Genomic DNA, 19,508 nt, shown 5'->3' on the forward strand with positions numbered 1-19,508 from the left:
AAATTCAACTGGAAAATGTATTATGCAGAAAGGAAAGTCTCCTTTAATCCCAACCTCTGAGAGAGAATCATTCTTAAAATAGGTATATAATTATCTTGGCTTATTTCTATGCATATATTAGTATTTTTGTGATATATACATATGTGTATATAGCATGTGTGCATATGCATATTGCATGCATATATATCTTATTTATGCTGTACTAAAACTTGATTTTTTCAGGTAGCAGTTGAAATAATATCTTTGCACGTCAGTACATATGGTTACCTTATTTTTTTAATTGAGGTGTGATTGACATGTAATACTATGTTAGCTTTAAGTGTACACCATAATGATTCAACATTTGCATGTATTGTAAAATGATACCCACAAATCTACTTAACATCTGTTACATAGTTACAATTTTCTTTTCTTGTGATGAGAACTTTTAAGATCTACTCTCAGTAACTTTCAATTATGCAATACAGTAGGATTAACCATAGTCACCGTGCTGTACGTTACATAAGCTACCTTATTTTTCAAATGCCTCGTACAGTGTCACTAACTGAATATTGGAGGCACACCAAAATCATATTTTGGCCAAATGGTCAAGTGGTACGTCATATTTAGCTGAAACTAAAGCTAAATATCACTGTCATAGAATGGATGTCTGGAATACAAAAAAAAAAAAATCTGAAAACTTAACAAAACTTAAAATTTTTTAATAAAAGATTATAGTAGTCAGATTTAATTTTGACAATATATATTGTCCTTTTTCTCCAATACCTGGTGTTGGATTATTCCTGCAGTCACTATAATATACTACACAGAGTATAGTACCGCTGATATTAATGTTGTCCCTCGGCAACTAACCTCGTCCTCTCCAATAATAACTAGGTAATAGACTAGGTAAAGACTTACAACCTCATTAACCACTGGCCTTGGAGATTTGTGTGACAATCATGAGTTTAATGGAAGGAATCTCAGAAATTGAAGCATTGTGCACTGCCAGAAATATACTCTCTCGATGTTTTTAGGAGCATACTTAAGATTGCTGCCAACACATATATCCAACTTTCTAATATTTTTGTTGCCTCATACAATTAGTTATTTGAAAAAAATCTGTCATTAACTTTGGCTCTAAAATTGTGGCAGTAAATTAATGTGGTTGACTTTCAAGATGTAATAGAATTGTTTCAATATCACGTGTATCTGTATCTTGGCTTTCCTTGCATATACACCAGCTTCCCCATGATTTCTGTGATAGAATGATACGAGACTTCTTAGACATTAGAAAAATGTGTATTCTCAAAGTATATCAGTTTCGTTTAAATCTGCCCCCTGCCTTATTTAGCAAATTCTAGTGAATAAATCATGTTCTTAATAAGCTATCATTGGATTTAGCAGGCCTGTGATTTTTGGCATTCTTATCAAAGTAGAATATTAGGGGGCTTTTGTTGCTCAAGCAGCCTGTGTAACAGGTACTGGCTCTTCCTCCATCTTGTTTTAGGGTTTTGTGTAAGTACACAACAAGGCAGGCCCACAACCTCTTGTAACTCATGAAATTAGTCTTTGGCTGAAGAAGAAGAAGAAGAAGAAGAAGAAGGGGAAGGGGAAGGGGAAGGGGAAGGGGAAGGGGAAGGGGAAGGAGAAGGAGAAGACGACGAAGACGAGGAAGAAGAAGAAGAAGGAGGGGGAGGGGGAGGAGAGGGGAGGAGAGGAAGAGGGGGAGGAGGCGGGGGAGGAGGAGGAGGAGAGGGGAGGAGGAGAGGGGAGGAGAGGAAGAGGAGGAGGAAAAGGAAGAGGAGGAGGAGGAGGAGGAAGAGGAGGAAGAGGAGGAGGAGGAAGAGGAGGAAGAGGAGGAAGAGGAGGAGGAGGAGGAAGAGGAGGAAGAAAGGAAGAACAGCACTCCTTTTATGCTTTCTAGTTCTGTCCATTACACTGTGCCTTAATTACCATCTGAACATACAGTGTGACCGAAACTTTGAACGCTTGCAGCTCTTGAGACACCCATGTTTGCTCATTGTCAACCACAGTTAGCTGGCACTGTTCATTGGTTTCTACTCTATACTTCTCCATCTGGACTCACCATGTGAGTGTGAGACCAGGAACTCTTCCAACAAGAGAGTAAATCAGGAGCAGGATTGAATAGATTGTTAAGGAACTGTGCTGTCTGTTTGAGAGAGTGTGAGCAGGGGAGGGGCCGAGGGGCCAGGGTTGGGGGGGAGGAGGTAGAGGAGGGAGGGAGGGAGGGAGGGAGGGAGAGAGAGAGAGAGAGAGAGAGAATATCAATCTGAAGCAGACTCCATACCTAGTGCGAAGAGCTGGACATGGGGCTTGATCCCACAAATCGGGAGATCATGGCCTGAGCCGAAACGTAGAGTCAGACGCTCAACTGATTGAGCCAGCAGGTGCCCCTGTGCTGTTTTACTTAAAGGAGGTCTACATGTCCAAATGTCTGATGCACAGGGTAGAGGAGTAGCACATTTGGTACTATCACCATTGTTTTTGTGCATGTTGCAGTATAATTGAGGAAGAAGCACTCTTGAAATGCTAAGATTCATGATTTCCACAAGTCTGGATACTCTTTCACCTTCAGTGACAGGATCAGAGGGGTTGGCATTCTTTCGTAGGCATTTGAACAAGCTTATTTTTCAGTGTTGGCCTCTCTATGATTTATTATAATTTTAAAAATGTGTTTTTGAAGTTTGATTACTGTAAGCAAATTGTGTTTTCAGCATCTCATTTTCCTCAAGCATTTTCTTCTTTGTATTTTTTATGTGTACATTTTATATGAATCATGATGACTTCGTGGATGTCATTGTGATTTTGTAGATTTTCCTATTCTTAAAATGTTTACATTGCTCAAATATAAAACCCATGTCTGATAAGTCAAATATCTTAACCTCTGTGGATCTTTTTAGGGTTTTATCCCCCCCTCCCCCCGTCACCTTAGTTTTTTGTTACCTTGGTCTCCTCTCCTGATATGCTTGATGGTTTTTAATGAACTCTGGACACTGGTTATGAAAAACAGTAGAGATAATTTTAGGCTATTGGTAATGTCATTTTCCTCCAAAAAGGATTTACTTTTGCTTCTTATGGGCAGAATCAGAGACTGAGATGATATATAGCTTTGCCTCAGACTGTGGGAGGTCTGGCTTATTCCTACTTCATCCCCACCATTACTCCTCCTTCTCCTTCTCCTCCTCCTCCTCCTCCTCCTCCTCCTCCTTCTCCTTCTCCTCCACCTCCTTCTCCTCCTCCTTCTCCTCCTCCTTCTCTTCCTCCCCCTCCTCCTCCCCCTCCTCCTACTTCCTTTTAATGTTTATTTATTTTTGAGAGAAAGCATGCAAATGGTGGAGGGGAGAGAATCCCAAGCAGGCTCCATGCACAGAGCCTGATGGGGTTCAATCTCACAACTGTGACCTGAGTCAAAATAAAAAGCTGGACACTCAACCAACTGAGCCACCCAGGTGCCCCCCAACTCCCACTTCTAAGATGTACTCATCAGGGCTCCCATGTGAATGTCTTGGGTTTTCCAAGATTCTTCCTCATCCTTGGGCCCTGAATTCCAATTTTTGTCTGCCCTGTACCATAAAACTAGCAAAAGCTCTCTGCATTCCCTGGTTGTTACTTTATGCTCAGTTCTTCAGTTTCTCAGGACCACCTGTGGGAATGAATAAATGCCTCAAAGGGAGAAGCAGTTCTAAATGTCAGGCTTACCTCCTTAGCTTCTCTTCTTTCTGAGACCTTTGTCGCTTGTGTGCTAAGTGGCTCTTTTTGGCCTAGTGTTCCTAAGCTGTTCTCAGTAAGAGGATTGGTTTACATCAAGCTATTTAGCCATTGTTGGAAACTTACCTGTATTTGAAAGTGAATATTCAAATATTAGACAGTCTAGCATGCCTTGTTTGTATTACTGTTACCTTGTGCTGGTTATATATTATTCTATGCAGTCTTAGTATCATTTATAATGATTATAGCATTATTTATAATAGCATTACTATATAGCATTATTATATATTATATAGCATTATTTATAATATAGAAGTTCAGGAATGCCAAAAATAACAGTGAATATGGCATTCAAATATTTGGTCAAGTTTTAAAAAATCTACCAGATTGATTTTTAATTTATTCATATATGTGTGTATATATATAATTATATATATAATATATATATACATAATTATATATATTATATATATATATACACACATTTATATATATTAGCAAATGGTATTTCTTATTTTCACTCCTTTTCCTCTTTTTCTACTAGGTGGTTTATTCTGGTTGATTTGCAGAAGCTCTTTGTATGTAAGAGATATTAACCCTTTGCTTATATGTGCTATAAATGTTTATCATTAGCAAATACTGCTACTTTTCAGATTTATTGAGGTTTTTGGTGGCCTTTTTATAGCTCTTTTTAAAAACTAATGTCGCACAGATATTTATAAAGAGAGTACACAGATACAATCATAATATATATGTGCACATACTCATATCTATATATACATAAAAAACCTTATTATATCATTCAGATCCTTTATTGTCATAATTTTTGAGGGATCAAATTGATTTGCCGATGACTAAGAGTATTAACTTTACCCTTCTAATAGTGGTGTTCTTGGTCCTTTTTGCTTTTAATTTGATCTTGCCAAATGTTCATATTTCTGACCCATGTGTTTTGGAAATGATGGGGGTAGTATAGGGTCTAATTTTATCTTTGTCTCTTTAATTTTGAATTCTTCACTTCCTTTTTCCTCTTTTAATTTAGAAGAATGGATTCTATGGTTAAGTCACCTGAGAGGTATCACAAAAGAGTATAAATATGATATGAATGGGTAGAAGTGTGTGGGTCTTCTAGACAAGGGGGGAGGATTGAAAAAGAAAGAGCCTAGGATAGAACATGAAGTATGTTTGGAACGTGAAAAGAGGTCGACTCGAGCAGAAAGTCTGAAGAAATAGGAAGCAAACATGGGTTATTGAGGGAGGATCACATTTTGGAGAATCCTGAAAGCTAGGGAGAGAAAGAATTCTTCATGTATAAATTAGATGTTCTTAATGCAGATAACCAAATAAGTATGCATTTACAAAATAAGCCCTGTGTCAAAGCTTGCTGTCCAGGATCATCTTTCACGCTTGTTTATGCTGATCTTACGTGTTCATTTTCCTTTATTCCACGAGCTCAGAGCAGCGCACCAGGACTCACATGAACTAATATTGTGCACCTTCTTTGAGTTTTACTTTGCATTTGACATTCTAGCCAGGTGAGTTTTAGAGTGATGGTTGAGGACGGTCACCTCACCTGAGAGAGATAGTAAAAGTCTGTCATATCGTGGGTAAGTCTAGAACTTCTTTCCTTCAATTCGTTTCTTCTGCCTTTTCAGCTGCACCTGCTCCCCAAATCATAAATTTCTGTTTCCTTGCATACATTAAGCAGATGAGATGAAAATGTGCTAAATACGAGTAGATGGCCATGTCTGCAGGCCTGAACTATTTTGTTGCCTCTCGAATAGCATGGAGATGGTGGCTTACTGAGAATTGGGTGAAACGGTGAATGATGGCACCAACAATATTTTCAAGGGCACACACAGATTGCTGTGTAAGGATGTGGAAGCCAAGAACTTCAACTGAATGATGTCGCCGAATTCAGGACAGTTAGCTCTTCAGAAGTGGCACTTTTATGCCAGAGGGGAAATATAGAGAACTGAGCCTTTTCCTTTGGCTTTTGCATAAAATTGTGGGTTTTTTTTTCTTCTATCTCTAGGGGACTCATTCTCTCAGTTCCGCTTTGTCGAGGAGAAGGAGTGGGATGGTGAAGCGTCGTGTCCAAAACAGGTAAGATGGTTTGTCTCGAATGCGGGTTGGCTCTGCTCAAGGCTGGAGACTAACATCCTTACATTATTGTTGAGATAGAGTCTCCGTGTAGAAAAGAGTAGTCATTCATGTACAGTTTAGTCTCTGTTACAGAAACCGTTCAGAAAATGTCTGGGAAGCTTAAATTATACAGGTCTTTGAAGCTAGAGTTCACCTTTACACCTGGCCATCTGTGTGAATTCCTCACAAAGACTGGGCTGCAAGGTAGTGAGTTTATAGTCATGATTTTTGTGTGGATTGCTCTGCCATTGGGCCTCTCTTCTTTCCCTTTCTGTGAAACTTCCCCTTGGAGTTGAAAAGTAATTTTTCCCCCTCATACTGCTTTTGGTATCAGGTGAAAAAAATCCTCAAGTTTATAGCTTTAGATAACTCTTTATCTATAATTAGAAGAATAAAGCTATAAAAATAACGACAAATATCACAGAAGCCTTTCAGCGAATCCAGAAAGGCCAACCACCTCATTCGCTTTGTGTTCGTGCCATACTTCCATCCCAAGGAGTTTCGATTCTTTTCCAAGTGGGATTTGACTGATTGTTTCCATACGAGAGATGACAGGTGTTCTTACCCTTTTACAAAGCACAGAGAATGAGTGGTGGCTTATCATGGGCTCCCTGACTCCATGGCTAGGGCATACTGTCTGGTACAATGATTAGACAATCTGTCCACAGCTTCAGGCAGGTGGCTGAATAGCAGACCTGAAGCCCAAGGGTCGGGCATCCTCCTCCCCATTCTGCTGTTAGCTCCGCACACACGCACACTGTAAGTGGTTCATTTTACCCCTGGACTGGTGTGATGTCTACTTGTTTGGGATGGGCATTGATTTACCACACTGTGCGGCGGGGGGTGTTACTTATAAAGTGACTGCCTGTCACTTTACATAGGGTATGTATTACCCCATGGAGAAAGTAGGGAATTAAAACTATTTGTCTGCTTGAGTCGGTGTGGGCAGATGCCTGAGGTGCAGTTTAGCATTCTAGGACAAATTGCAAACAGATAACCTCTCACATTTCAACTCCTTTTGGGCCGTGTTGACTCTCAGAGAATGTTTCAGTTATCCCGAGGGTTTCAAATAATCCTAAACTTCTTCATTCATCAGAACACTGAGAACTTGTTCTTTACTAGATATTTTATTAGATGCAGCCTGTTCAAAGGTGAACCAGCCAGAGACTGTGCTCGTGCATTGCCCTTAGCACGGTGGCTGACCTAAAGTAGATGATCAGTAAATATTTTTGTAATGAACGAAAAAGCGTGACATAAAATAAGTGGTGTCATCAGTGAATGAAGATAATACGGTGGGGACCACTTTGGGCTGGCAGGGATGGAGAGCAGCACCCGGGGAAAGAGATCGGTGGCTGCGTCTCGGCGGAGGAGTGTGATTCTGGGGGGTCCTGTCAAGGGAGGAGAGCTGAAAGACCGGCCGTGTTGAGAGTCAGGATGTCATTGGGGTGCAGTGTTCCCAGAGGAGGGGGCTTCAGGGGTTGTCCTGGGCCAGTTAGTACCAGCAGTTTGATGTTCATTTTCTTCTGGGGGGAAGTTTAGCATGTGGGTAAGAGCACAGACCTTGGAGAGACACGCCTGAAGGTGGGTGTATCTTCGTTCTAGGACTTGGGCTGACTTGTTTCCTTCTCTTGTGTTCTCATCTGTCAAATGGAACTAATAATAGGATATAACTTGGGGTTATAATGATGGTTTATTTCTATCATATTCTGCCTTTTTCTAAAAGGTCATTTGTAATCATCACCTGATATATCTGTAATTTTTTGTTTGTTAATAGAATTCGGCATTTTATGTGGACTGTGAGTCATTGGTTCGCGCCCTTCAAGAACTGCCTCTTTCGCTCCGACTCAATGTCGCTGCTGAATTGGTCCAGGTAAAAACCCCGATAGCATCTTCCAGCCAGTGTGGGTTAGGGCAGCAGAAGAAAAAACGAGTGAAAAATATCCCTCTGCAGAATGTCTCTCAGTGAGCTTTTCCTTTCGTAAATCTGAGGGTTTTGTATCAAGGTAGCATTTTGAAAAGTTTTAAGGGAGAATTAAGTAATTTTTAGAGTTTTTTTTTTCTTTTCTTTCTTTCTTTTTTTTTTTTTTTTAACATTTTACATTTGAAACATTTTGAAGGATCAAAGGTAATGGAACTGAATGAAATGTAAAAAGATAAAGTCTAGCTGGTATTTTACTCACAAACTTATGTGCCAGACTCTTTGTTAGCACTAAGGGGTGATCAGACAGACATCGTTCCTGCTCTTTGGAGCTTAATCTGTTGGGAAATTGGAGTATCAAGCAAGTGACCCAATTGCGTTAAGTCCTACGAAGGAGAAGCCTAGTGTGCTGTGAGCATACGTAATAACGAACCCGATCTACTTTGGTGTGCTTAAGAATGCCTTTCCTGCAGGAGTGTCCGATTAGCTGAGATCCAAAGTAGAACAACGTCTGAGTTGGAATTTAAAGAAGAGTGACCCAACCGGATCTACCTTGGCAATACTGCTCATAATGATAAAAGCAAGGACCATTCTGGCTGCAGGATAGGGGAATAGGCAGAAGTGTCTGGTAAATGTGTGTGTGCGGGCACGTGGTGGAGGAGAGTGGAGGAGGGGAAGCAAAACAGGAGGCCGCTGCACGGGTCCCGTGGGATCCCTGTGTGATCGTGTTGCTGGGGCTAGGGTGATGATGGTGGAGGTGACAGAGAGCTTGACTTTACTTTTGAGCACCTGTGGGTAAAACTGGCAGGACTTGGTCAAGTACTGGAAATGGAGAGCAAGCGAAGAATTGTTCTAGGCTCTGCAGCTTGTGCACCTAGGCGGTGGGGCAGCATCAGGAAAGGCGAGGTTGGGACATTACGGGTTTGTGCCTCTGAGATAGCAAAGTGCAAACAGTAGTTGGATAGAGAAATTGATGGTGCAGAATTAAGGGCTCAAAACATAAATGTAGGAGACACCAGCGTAAGACAGCAGTTGAATAATGAACTGAGACGAGGAGGCCCAGTGGATGATACTAGAGGAACTTGAAAATGTTAATTGTGGCTCCACTGAATTTTTTAAAAAGCGAAACCCTGAGCAGTCCTAATTGTGAATAGAATCGCGGCAACTAAAATGATCAGCTTCATTCTGCACCTGAATGTGATGCTACGCTGGAGCAGATGCACAAATTGGTTACCCACGCGGGTTGAATTCAGGGCTGGAGGACAGTTAAGGGCAGGGCAGAGAAGTAGAGAGGATGGCATTTGCCTCTAAGGGGGAATCGCCATGGAGCTTTAGAAGTGTTTGGGGTTTCCTTATGGACTGGGAAACCACTGCTGTCTCTGCTGGGTGTCCAGAGATGTTCCAAGTCCCACCATGCATCGTTGGGTCCCCCAGAATGAGAAATGGTTGTTAGCACTACACATCAGGGTAGCACTGAGATGAAGGTGATGGGGCCTCAGGACTTAGGGAGAAACAGGAAGCGCTGTGAGCATTTGAAAGTGAGGGTGTCGTATCAGTGGAGGCCTTAGAAGAAAGGTATGAAACAATCACAGGAACTTTGAAAACCCGGGTCCTATGGGGCGCCTGGGTGGCGCAGTCGGTTAAGCGTCCGACTTCAGCCAGGTCACGATCTCGCGGTCTGTGAGTTCGAGCCCCGCGTCAGGCTCTGGGCTGATGGCTCGGAGCCTGGAGCCTGTTTCCGATTCTGTGTCTCCCTCTCTCTGCCCCTCCCCCGTTCATGCTCTGTCTCTCTCTGTCCCAAAAATAAATAAAAAACGTTGAAAAAAAAAAATTAAAAAAAAAAAAAAAGAAAGAAAACCCGGGTCCTAGTTTTAAATCTCACCCCACCCCACCCAGTGATGTAGAGCAAACTGTGTGTGCACATTTGAATTACTGGGGGAGTTTAAAAAGCAACACCAGACACCCAATCCAGAACAAATTCAAGGACTCCAGGATTATAATGAAAGACCACATCCCAGCTTTATCTTGCACACTGAGAATGATGGATGAATATTTATGTGTCAAGCCATAGTGCTCTGAAAGCCCTGAGGGGTCATTAGCAAGCTGGATCTGCTCAGGATGCTTAAATGCAGGGACAGGTTTGCCAACAGTAGTTGAACCTCATTCTCCATCTACCCACCCTGCTGCCATGCTGGTCACCTCATACCTCCCCGCCTCCCCACCAGAACGGAGCTTCTCAGTCTTCGCTCCACATTACAGTCCCCTGAAGAGTTAACTTTTGTTAAGTCATTACAGAAAAGTGCACGCATAAGTATGTATAACCATGGAATCTGCATCCAGAGCAAGAATCAGAATATTGCCAGCACCCCAGAAGCCACCCCTCCCTCGAGTCACTACTGCCCTAAAAACTACTATCCTGATTCCTAATACTAAAGATTAGTTTTGCCCATTTTTGTACTTTTTACGAATGTAATCGAGTATGTTTTCTTTCCTGTCTGGCATTTTTTACTCAAATGTTAGCAAGCGTCCCTCTTATCTTGGGGAGCTTGTCCCTTCACCTTTCTTATTCACACATTGATTGGCTGATTGCTTCTCGGTGCCTTTTACAGATGTTTATGTCCTCACAGATGGAAGTATACATACATTCATATAGACCTGTGGTGCTGCCAGCTCTCAGGGCAGTTATAGAAAGACATGGCCCTTTTGATTTCAACTCTGAGTTAGCACACAGCGGAGGTGGGGCAGAGGGGGAGGCCCAGCCCTGTTGTGTTTCAGTGAGGTCTCCCATGTTTTAGCCCCCATCAGTAAGGAAGGGTGCTGGGGCAGGGCCTGAATTCGAGACCCTTTGTGGACTTGCTGTCTGGATAGAATTAGCCATTGCCCAAAGTTTGGCTTCCTTTGTTTTTGTTTCTGCTTAAGCAAATGTGGCAGGACTCAAGATTTTTTTAACTCTTTATGCTTCTCTTTCAGACCACCCTTCCTTTAGAGCTTCCTCAGGTGAAACCAAAGAGAAATGATGAAGGCAAGGGACGAGGGATGCAGTTAAAAGGGCCCTTGGGTCCTGGAGGAAGGGGGTCTGCTGAGCTGAAGTCTGTTGCTGCTGGCTGCCCCATGTACCTGGGTAAAGATAGCCCAGGTCCCACAAAGGGTTCCCGGGAACCCACTGGCCCACTGCAGTCAGCAGCAGGTCCCTTGGAGGAAGAGTTAGATCTGCTGCTGAGTTTAGATGCACCTATAAAAGAGGGAGAGAACATCTTACCAGACCAGACATCTCAGGACCGAGGATCTGAGAAAGATGGGGAGGTGGCCCCAGAAGAAAAAGGTATGGCTTCCATTTGATTCCCTATCCCTCTTCCTGTTTTTCTGCAAACAGCCCCACCTGCGTCCCGTCCATACACATCTCCATCAGCGTCTGACATCGATCTGCTGTGGTCCATGGACATCTATTTCTGTGCTCACATCCCCACTTCCCCCTGAGCTGACCTTTCTGACACCCTTCCTCCCACTCGATACACCCGGCTTCCAAAGCTGCTACCTGCCTGACTGCAATATTAAACCCGGGGCTGCAGATTGAACTTGCGCTATAAAAAGGCATTAAGCTTCTCCTGGTCCTCAGCTGTGCATCAGCAGGCCTTTTAATCGACTATCTGAACAGGCCAGTTAACCAACTCTCCAGACTTCTTGCTTGCTATTTCGATCTTATTTTTTTACAAAAGAGCACTCCCTCCCTTGTGTGCGCTCTGCAAGACAGTGGCCCGTCTGATAGGGAGAGGCCGAGGGTGACTGCTGCATCCACACACTGCCTTTGAGAACCTTTGAAGACTTTCCAGGAGTGCTACAATAGTCAAAAGAAGACTGAGCTGTTGGTCTTTTTTAAGAAACTAGTGAACGGTAAAAGGCAACTTCAGAATAACTAGAGGGGCAAATCTCTACCCCATTTATTGTGAGGATATTACTATAACTGATTGAATAACAGAACGTTTCCCCTTGTTGTAAGCAAACAGGTAGGGCTGACTTCTGTCATGGAACAAGCCCCAAGGCAGCCTTAACCCTCACTCTGGGGACCAACGTGCAGTTGTTAACACTGCTTTTATTTCCCCAGCTCCTGCAGAGCCCTCTGTGGTGGAAGAAAAGAACGTGGAACCGGAGCAAGCAAGTACATCAAAAACTGTTACCGAGGAAGAGCTTGAAGACTGGTTGGACAGCATGATTTCCTAACGTATAGAAAGACAAATGAAAAAAAGTGCCTGAAGCAAATTTTGGTGGCCTTGTCAGCAAGGGCGGGCCCAAGGCTGTCCTTCCAGAACAGCTGGTTTACAAGCATGCCCCACACCGTCAACGCTTGCTGCGGTACAGCCTACCTCTGTGTTCCACAACATGAGACTATACCTTTAAGAGGCTCCTTGCATTTGTTCTCTGGCTTAGTGATCTAGTAGATCCCTTAAGGGCAGGGGATGTTAGGGCTCTTGTTTCCAGCCTCCTTCCTTTCAATGTTTACGGCAGAGCAGGTGCTGCTGATAGACACAAGCAACAAGGCATGCATTTGGCCCAAATAAATGAACGCTGGTGTGTGGACTTCCTTTCTTTCCTGGGTGGGGTTTTAGGCCATTTGTGTCGTGTCCCTTTTCCCAGCTGTCCCAGTGCGGCTGCGGAGTCAGCCGCAAGAGGTGCAACGCAAGACGCCAACACCAGAGAGTGGGGTGTATTACTTTATTGCAGTGGGCACTTCCTTTGATTTAAGGAGATTCACCTAAACACAGCAGCTCCACTACTTACAAGGGGACCAGAAAGCAGTACTCAATTTGGCATAAGATTGAACTTTTTCTGGATTTTCAGTACAGTACTTCTAATAACAGCAGTTGACAAGCTGTTACTGGAAAAAAAAAATTATATGAATAACCTTCAAGTGCAGTTTCATAAAGACAGAAGATCACAACTAATTAATGGAACTATGTCCATCTGGGACATAAACATAAAAAATTTGCATAGCTATATCTAAAGAGATTTTTTAAGGCACTTAATCGATATTTCAGTGTCGACAAAGTGTGTTTTTTTTTTTTTCTATTTCTGTAACTGCTTAAAGCTTTTCAAGCTGATTCTGAATACATTCACTAGCAAGTACCATGGGAGAAATTTGCAGTTAAAATGATTTTTGTAGTTCAGATCATGAGTCACTAGTGGATACTGTCATGTGACATTCAAGTGCGTAAAATTTCAGGTACAGTGTGTTGAAGACTTCATATTTCTAGTCCTTTCCTCAGTGACTGCCATTGTGACAAACCGGTTCCATTACAACTGAAAAACTTGAAGGTATTCAATTATAGTTTCCTGGCTTCTTTGCCCTCTTTTCACATTTTGAGAGGTTGTCTCCCACAGGGCTATGTCCATTAGGCACAAAAAGCCAAATCAATTCCACGATCTCACATATTTTTAACAAACACTTTCTCATAAGGGAGGCATTTAGAATATGTCACATTTCAATTATTTTGCAGAACTGTAAAAGGATTTATTCCACTGGAAGTTGTCCAGAACTGTGGAGTTTCTTTCTGATTTATCCAAGCTGATCTTCATATTGTTTCCGAAAGCAGTCACCAGCTGGGAAGAAATCCCAACACCTTTCTTGGTACATCTTCCAGACATAAGATTCCTGAAACAATGGGAACAAAGGGTACTTCTTTTGAAACCACAGTAAGCTAAAACCTGCATTGTTTTTACTCTGTAGGTATCCCTTTGGGAATGGTGAGGGGGTTTCATTTATATGAGGCCCAACTAGAACCTTCTTCCTTGCTCTGTTCCCAGCCTAGACTATTTTGAGAGCAAAACGTCATTCCCTACCCGACTCCTCCTTCCTTCCCCCGCAAAACTCACAACACTGAACACCATGCAATGATTGCCAGTAAATTGGTTAAAGATCTAGAAATAAGCTCATTCTATGCCACTGGTACTTGGTAGTAGGCAGAATAATGCACAATGAGGGGACAGTGAGTGCTAGCTTGGGCAGACACCTGGGGCACTGAAGGCAGATCCAGAACCAAGTGCCTCAGAAGTGTGTTGAGCTGTGAAGTTTTCCTACAACCCTGATGATGTTGGAATACTTGATAACCTACCTTCTCTTCCCTTGTTCTCTATCTTTGCATTTCTTTATCCTAGTCACAGAATCCCTTTTGACACATACTTTCACTCATACTATCCACACCTTCACATTCCCTGCGTCACCCACACATGAGGTGGTTATCTTTCTCAGGCTGTCTCTCACACCATTTTACTCTCTTTGTTAAGCCGCCCACTCAGCTTCTCCTTGTCTTTTTCTCTGTAATGTTCTCCCCACCTCCAGCTATTCTACTCTGAAGCAGTAACCATAAGGGTTTAGAAAATGTCAGTGTTAGCTGGGAAGGATAACCAGAAAGTCTTGAGGAATAGATGGGAGTTGCCTTAGGATGTGGGGTTTCTCAGGTCACAAAGAGATGGCAGAATAACACAGAGGAAGAACGCATGTGAGACGCTAAGGGAAACATCGGTCTACTTCAGACATTCGATGCTCTGGTGAGTCTCAAGGCTTCTGAAAAGGAAACTCAATGCAGGGCTATGATTTTTTTTTTTAATCAAAGAATTATTTTATTATTTCTTTTGTTTTAAGCTCATGCCATTTTCTTTTTGTTGTTATTACAAAAGCAATTTAAATCATGACCGAAAGTCAGAAAACGTAGCCGAACAAAAAAAACAACACTCGTAACCCACCAGCCAGAGAGACAAGCATTGCTAACACTTCTGTGACAAGACTTTCAGACCATTTTCCTCACTGGCTATGAGTTCAGGTAGCGGGGGAAGAGTGGTGTTTTGTCACATGTTTCCTAATCCAACGTAATATATTTAGTCAATCTAATTCTAAGTGCAGAAAACTCTAGACTGCAGGGCTATGATTCTTAAGATACTTTATTTCTCACCTGACCCGTGTGTTCTGTTTCATCTTTGTTAATCAGATACATCAGGAAGAACCTGGAACAAGAGAAAAAAGGTATAAGTGAGAAAAAGACATTAGTTTGGTTACTCTTTGTGAGGAGAAATTCTTTTGTCCCTAAACCTTGAGCTAAGACAACTTATGAGGAAGCATTTTGGCCCTCTTTTTAAAAAGCCCTAAACAACCAAATGGTGACTAAAACGCTCTTAATAGGTGAACGTAGAACTGAAATTACGTGTGTGTGTGTAAGGATAGGTCATGGAAAAGGTGGAAAGTATTTAACCTCCTTAAGTTGCTGCGACTCTTCCAGAAATAGTTTTGTTTGTATTATGGATACCCGAGGAAAGTCCACGTAGTCTCACTTGTTATAACTGTGATGGGTCTGAGGTTTGGGTCTGTTTTTCTGGAACACACAAGGATCCATGGAGGCGGGGGCTGATCATTCAGCTCACATTGCACGATCTCAGAGACCACTTCCAAACGAGCCAGTCTCTTGCCCTCTGAGTATAGGACTGTGAGGCTGGAGGCGGGGAGGACCCGGGCCCCAAATTTCACATCCTTCGGGGTGTCCTTAGGGTTATAGCTTCAGAAGCTATGAACAGATTTGGTTCCTTTCTCCCTTTTCCTTGATCAGACTAAGAAGAAGGTATGGCCAGTAGCTTTATGAGGTCTGATACCCGGGCATGTAGGACATTACTCCTTTCCTCGCACATTTATTTGACAAAGCACTGTTTTTAGGGGGAGTTTCAAACATGAATAAGGGGGTTCTCTCAAGCTTGCTGCTAGAGCTGCACAGAGCCAGAAGGGACATTGTTACAATACATAGTGCTCTGGGAAGACGTACAAGCGGGCCGCATAGCACCATTTGACATTCCTCTATTCATGAGTCCTCACAAATGCTCCCCTTTTATAGAAGGACATCCATCCCAGTCACCTCCATTGAGACGAAAACTCTTACTGAGAATGAACAATCATGAATACTCACGACTTGTAGGGTATGCTAAAGTTTTTTTAGTTTTTGTTCTCGTTAGGATTTTTTTTAATTTGTGTTTTCGTCTTGAACTCACATTCTAGGGGAAAAAAAATATGTCTTTGCTACTTCTCTTTAACAATAACACCTTTCCCAAAGGCTAGGGCTGTTCCATCCTAAAGAGAGGTTAGTTTTTCCGCAACAATAAAATGTTGACTCAGGGGGAAGAGCTAAGCCAGGGAGCCGCTTTTTTTCTTTTCTTGAAAATGATCACGGAGAGAAGCTGTATCGTCAGGTACTCTATATTCTCTAAGGTACACAGTGCGTGGCACACAACAGGCTCTGAATAACTTGTTCTTGAGTGAATGCTCTGCCTCAGAACAAGTATACTTACTGGAGCTTCCAGGGGGCCAAGCTCTAGGTGCTGGGACACCCACACCCACAACTATCCCATGCTTGCAGAGCTCATATGTTCAAGGAGAGGACGGGCAGGGTGAGGCCTGCAAACTGACCATGGAATCCAGCAACACGCAGGGCGCCAACCGCCCTGATGGAGGCCCCTGTGGCATGGTGGGGAGGAAGGCCTGACCAGAATGGGATCAGCCGAGAATGGGAAGAGAAAAAAACGGAGGCGGTAAACACAGACATTTTAAGTTTTGCTGGAAAGGAAAGAAAGAAGCAGGGCAATAATAGCTGGAAGTAAAAGTAGGGCGGTAGCCTTTTTGCTTTGTTTAGGATTTTCAAAGAGAACGCATGTATGGTGATAGGAAAAGTCCAGTAGAGAAAGAGCAATGGCTGTAGCGATGTATGGGGTCTGATCCTGGGTGGAGGGGCTGACCGTGGCTATCAGTAGGAACGGCCCACAGCCCCCATCTGTCAACACCCTGGAGAGGCAGAGAATAGGGACAAAGGTGCAGGCTCTTGGGGGCTCCTTGAAGTTTTTTCCTAACCACCTCTCCTTTTTCAGAGGAATAGGCAGAAATGGCACCCACAGAGGGGACACTGAGGACACAACTGTTTATTTTAATCTGCCACTCCTTCCCCCGGCCACTGGCCCCTCCGTTGACCAAGGGTACTCACAAATAGTTGGCTAAGTTGTGCTCCTGTAAGGTGTGTGTTTCAAAACCATGAGGGGTCGTGTCAAAGTAGTCATTGCCAATCCCGCAGATGAAACATTTAGTCTAAGAAGAATAAGAGAAGCAGTGAAGGCATTAGCAAACATGACATTACAGGTGGGCGGAAAGAAAGGGGTGATGATCTCTGACAGAACTGATAGCCAATGAAGGATACTTCTCTCCTTAATGTGTTGGGCTATTAGTCGTCTACTTCACAGGGTCCCATACCTAGCTCCTTGCTAGCTGAGGATGCTTGCTCCTGCCCAAGCAGGGGACGTGGTGAAGGCACCAGGGTGGCAGGCTGGGGATGGACAGGGTAGGGTGCAGAGCAGAGAGGGTGGCACAGAAGAAATGCCCAGAGCTGGCAGACAGGTGCAGGGAGGGAACAGGGCAGGGAAGGCAAACAAAACTTTATTGGTAATTTGCCTAAAATTTGTCTGGCCCTTGGTAATAGTAGACCCTATTATTTAAAAAGTCCCTTTATGGGGCACCTGGGTGGCTCGGTTGAGGGTCCGGCTTCGGCTCAGGTCATGATCTTGTAGTTCGCGAGTTCAAGCCCCACATTGGGCTCACTGCTGTCAGCTCAGAGCCCACTTCAGATCCTCTGTCCCCTCTTTCTGCCCCTCCCCGTCTTGCGCTCTCTCAAAAATAAAGGTTTTTTTTTTTTTTTTAATGTTTTACTATAAGCTACAAAAATAGAGTTGGAACTAGTTGAACATTACCTCCATATCTTCTCGCACCTGTTCCTGCTGGTCTCTTAACTCTCCAAAAGCATCAATAATAAGACCTGGTATTTTAAATACAAAGACAGATAAAGTGTTTAGAATACTCTGTTTAGTGGCTCAGGGCAGTGGTTCAATTGTTGAGGCCACAGTGTTTTGAAAAAAAGTGAATTATCAAGGCTGATTAAAGCAAAATCAGAAAACATAGTTGTGTTTTCAAGTGTTGCATCCAGGCTAACCATTTCTCATTGTTCCTCTTCCTCCACCTTGCTGCAGTATTGGATGCTAACCACGGACTTCGTGACCCACTTGGCTCTCCCCTAGTCCTTCCCTGTTCTATGTTGCTTGGCCATTCCGTTTCCAGTCCTGTGGGCTCTTCCTCTTCTCTAGCCCCTTAGATCAGGATTCCTCTTCAGGTTCTTTGCTTCTGCTTCCGGAGCATCTCCTCTCCACTCACATCTTTGATCACCACCACCAGCACTGAGGTATCCCATTTGTACTGTTGCATTCGTGTTTATTTTATGTGTGCTTATTATTCATTATTTCTATCCTATTCCATTCCTGACAGGTCTCTTGAAAGACTTACTACAGTTACCCGCTTATTAGCCCTCAACACCCACATGTTTATAGGTACCTCAACTTGGTGTGACTCCAACTAAATTCATCATCTTCCTCTAATTCCTGACAAGTTGTTGACTACAATAGCAGTACCCCTCCCCCCAAAAGATAAAAAAAAAAACAAACAAAAAAAACAAAACACGTCACTCTCTCATAGCTCCTTTCTCTGCTCCTTCCACACCCTAATGCCTGGGAAGAAAAATAAGGTCAGGAACCATGAGGCTGTGGGACAAGACTAGCCACAGGAGGGATCTAGGAAGCAGAAGGAGAAGGAAACAACCAGAGTGGGGGATAATAGGGGGGAGGGGGAGTCCTCCCGTGGCATTCTCAAGTTTCTTATGTCAGTGCCCGTATCTTTGGCTCTATGTACAGCCGAATCCTTGCATACAGGAGATAGTCAATAAATATTTACTGAATTAACAATAAATGTCCAAACCTCTATACAAAATGTCACAGACAGAGCAAGAAAGAACTAGATCTAATAAGCCCTGTTCATATTTAACTGGCAACCCTACCTTGAATGATGGCCAGCAAGATGACAATGACAAAGAAGAAGAACGTGATGTCAAAGACAATGCGGTACATTTCGTAAGGATCACCAGCAGGGTCTTCAATTTCGTCGCCAATGCCGCCTCCTGCTCTTACTCCCACATACATGTGGAATAGGTAACACTAGAGAAGAACAACAGTGGCAATTCAGGTAAAAGTCACGGAGCTCTGTCTTTAGCAAGATGGTCCGAACCTTCACCTGCGTGAGGCAGGACAGAGCCCTCTCCAGTGATGTCAGTATTCTGCTGCCAGCTGCTGTCCTCTGCACCCTCTGGTCAGTGTGGGGTGTCCAAAGGTGGAAAGACTGTGGGTACATGTAGCCTTTAAAAGATTTTTTTTAAATGAGCAGATAATAAGTTTTGAACTATTTGACACCTGTAAGAGAATTCATGTAGGAAACGTCTAAGTTAAAACACCTTTGGGCCCTGATGAGCATGCTTTTGCCAGATGCTCATTTTCCCTCCTTTAAAGTTGCAGCCTCCGGAAAAGGCCTCCTCCTACTTCCACATCCTCTGTGCACCCAGGAGGGCAGGGATTCCTACAGCTTCTGAGAGAAGGCGACTTCTGCTCCTGTGCTGCATGGGTCATCCAGGGCAGGGATCTGCGTGCCGGATCCTAGAGCAGGGCGCCGCCCCCCCCCCCCCCCACCATCAGTCCTGCCTAGAGGGGTGAGGTTCAGAGGGAAAAGCATGGAGATAGATGCATGCTGGTCACAGTGATGCTCTAGTGACTGTTACATTGCTGTCTGATAGGGGTACCTGTCCCAAGAAAGCATAAGGTGAGTCTTTGGCCAGAATGTTAC

General features: G+C 43.4%; 2 protein-coding genes across 2 annotated transcripts in view; one reads left to right on the forward strand and one right to left on the reverse strand.

Annotated features, from left to right (window-relative positions):
* AVEN (apoptosis and caspase activation inhibitor) overlaps window positions 1–12,343 on the forward strand; it is a 198,420-nt gene extending 186,077 nt beyond the window's left edge. The window contains exons 4-7 of the mRNA XM_049614122.1: window positions 5,747–5,817; window positions 7,631–7,726; window positions 10,745–11,096; window positions 11,877–12,343. Coding sequence (XP_049470079.1) covers window positions 5,747–5,817; window positions 7,631–7,726; window positions 10,745–11,096; window positions 11,877–11,992 — 635 coding nt within the window. The 3' untranslated portion in view covers window positions 11,993–12,343. The remainder of the gene's footprint in view (window positions 1–5,746; window positions 5,818–7,630; window positions 7,727–10,744; window positions 11,097–11,876) is intronic.
* A 134-nt stretch (window positions 12,344–12,477) lies between these two features.
* Window positions 12,478–19,508, reverse strand: part of RYR3 (ryanodine receptor 3) — a 367,593-nt gene continuing 360,562 nt past the window's right edge. Inside the window, exons 100-104 of the mRNA XM_049611650.1 lie at window positions 18,673–18,829; window positions 17,540–17,604; window positions 16,783–16,883; window positions 14,719–14,770; window positions 12,478–13,421 (exon numbers count right to left, since the gene is read on the reverse strand). Coding sequence (XP_049467607.1) covers window positions 13,326–13,421; window positions 14,719–14,770; window positions 16,783–16,883; window positions 17,540–17,604; window positions 18,673–18,829 — 471 coding nt within the window. The 3' untranslated portion in view covers window positions 12,478–13,325. The remainder of the gene's footprint in view (window positions 13,422–14,718; window positions 14,771–16,782; window positions 16,884–17,539; window positions 17,605–18,672; window positions 18,830–19,508) is intronic.

This window comes from Panthera uncia (genome assembly GCF_023721935.1).
Source record: "Panthera uncia isolate 11264 chromosome B3 unlocalized genomic scaffold, Puncia_PCG_1.0 HiC_scaffold_1, whole genome shotgun sequence".
In the NCBI taxonomy this organism is placed as follows: Eukaryota; Metazoa; Chordata; class Mammalia; order Carnivora; family Felidae; genus Panthera; species Panthera uncia.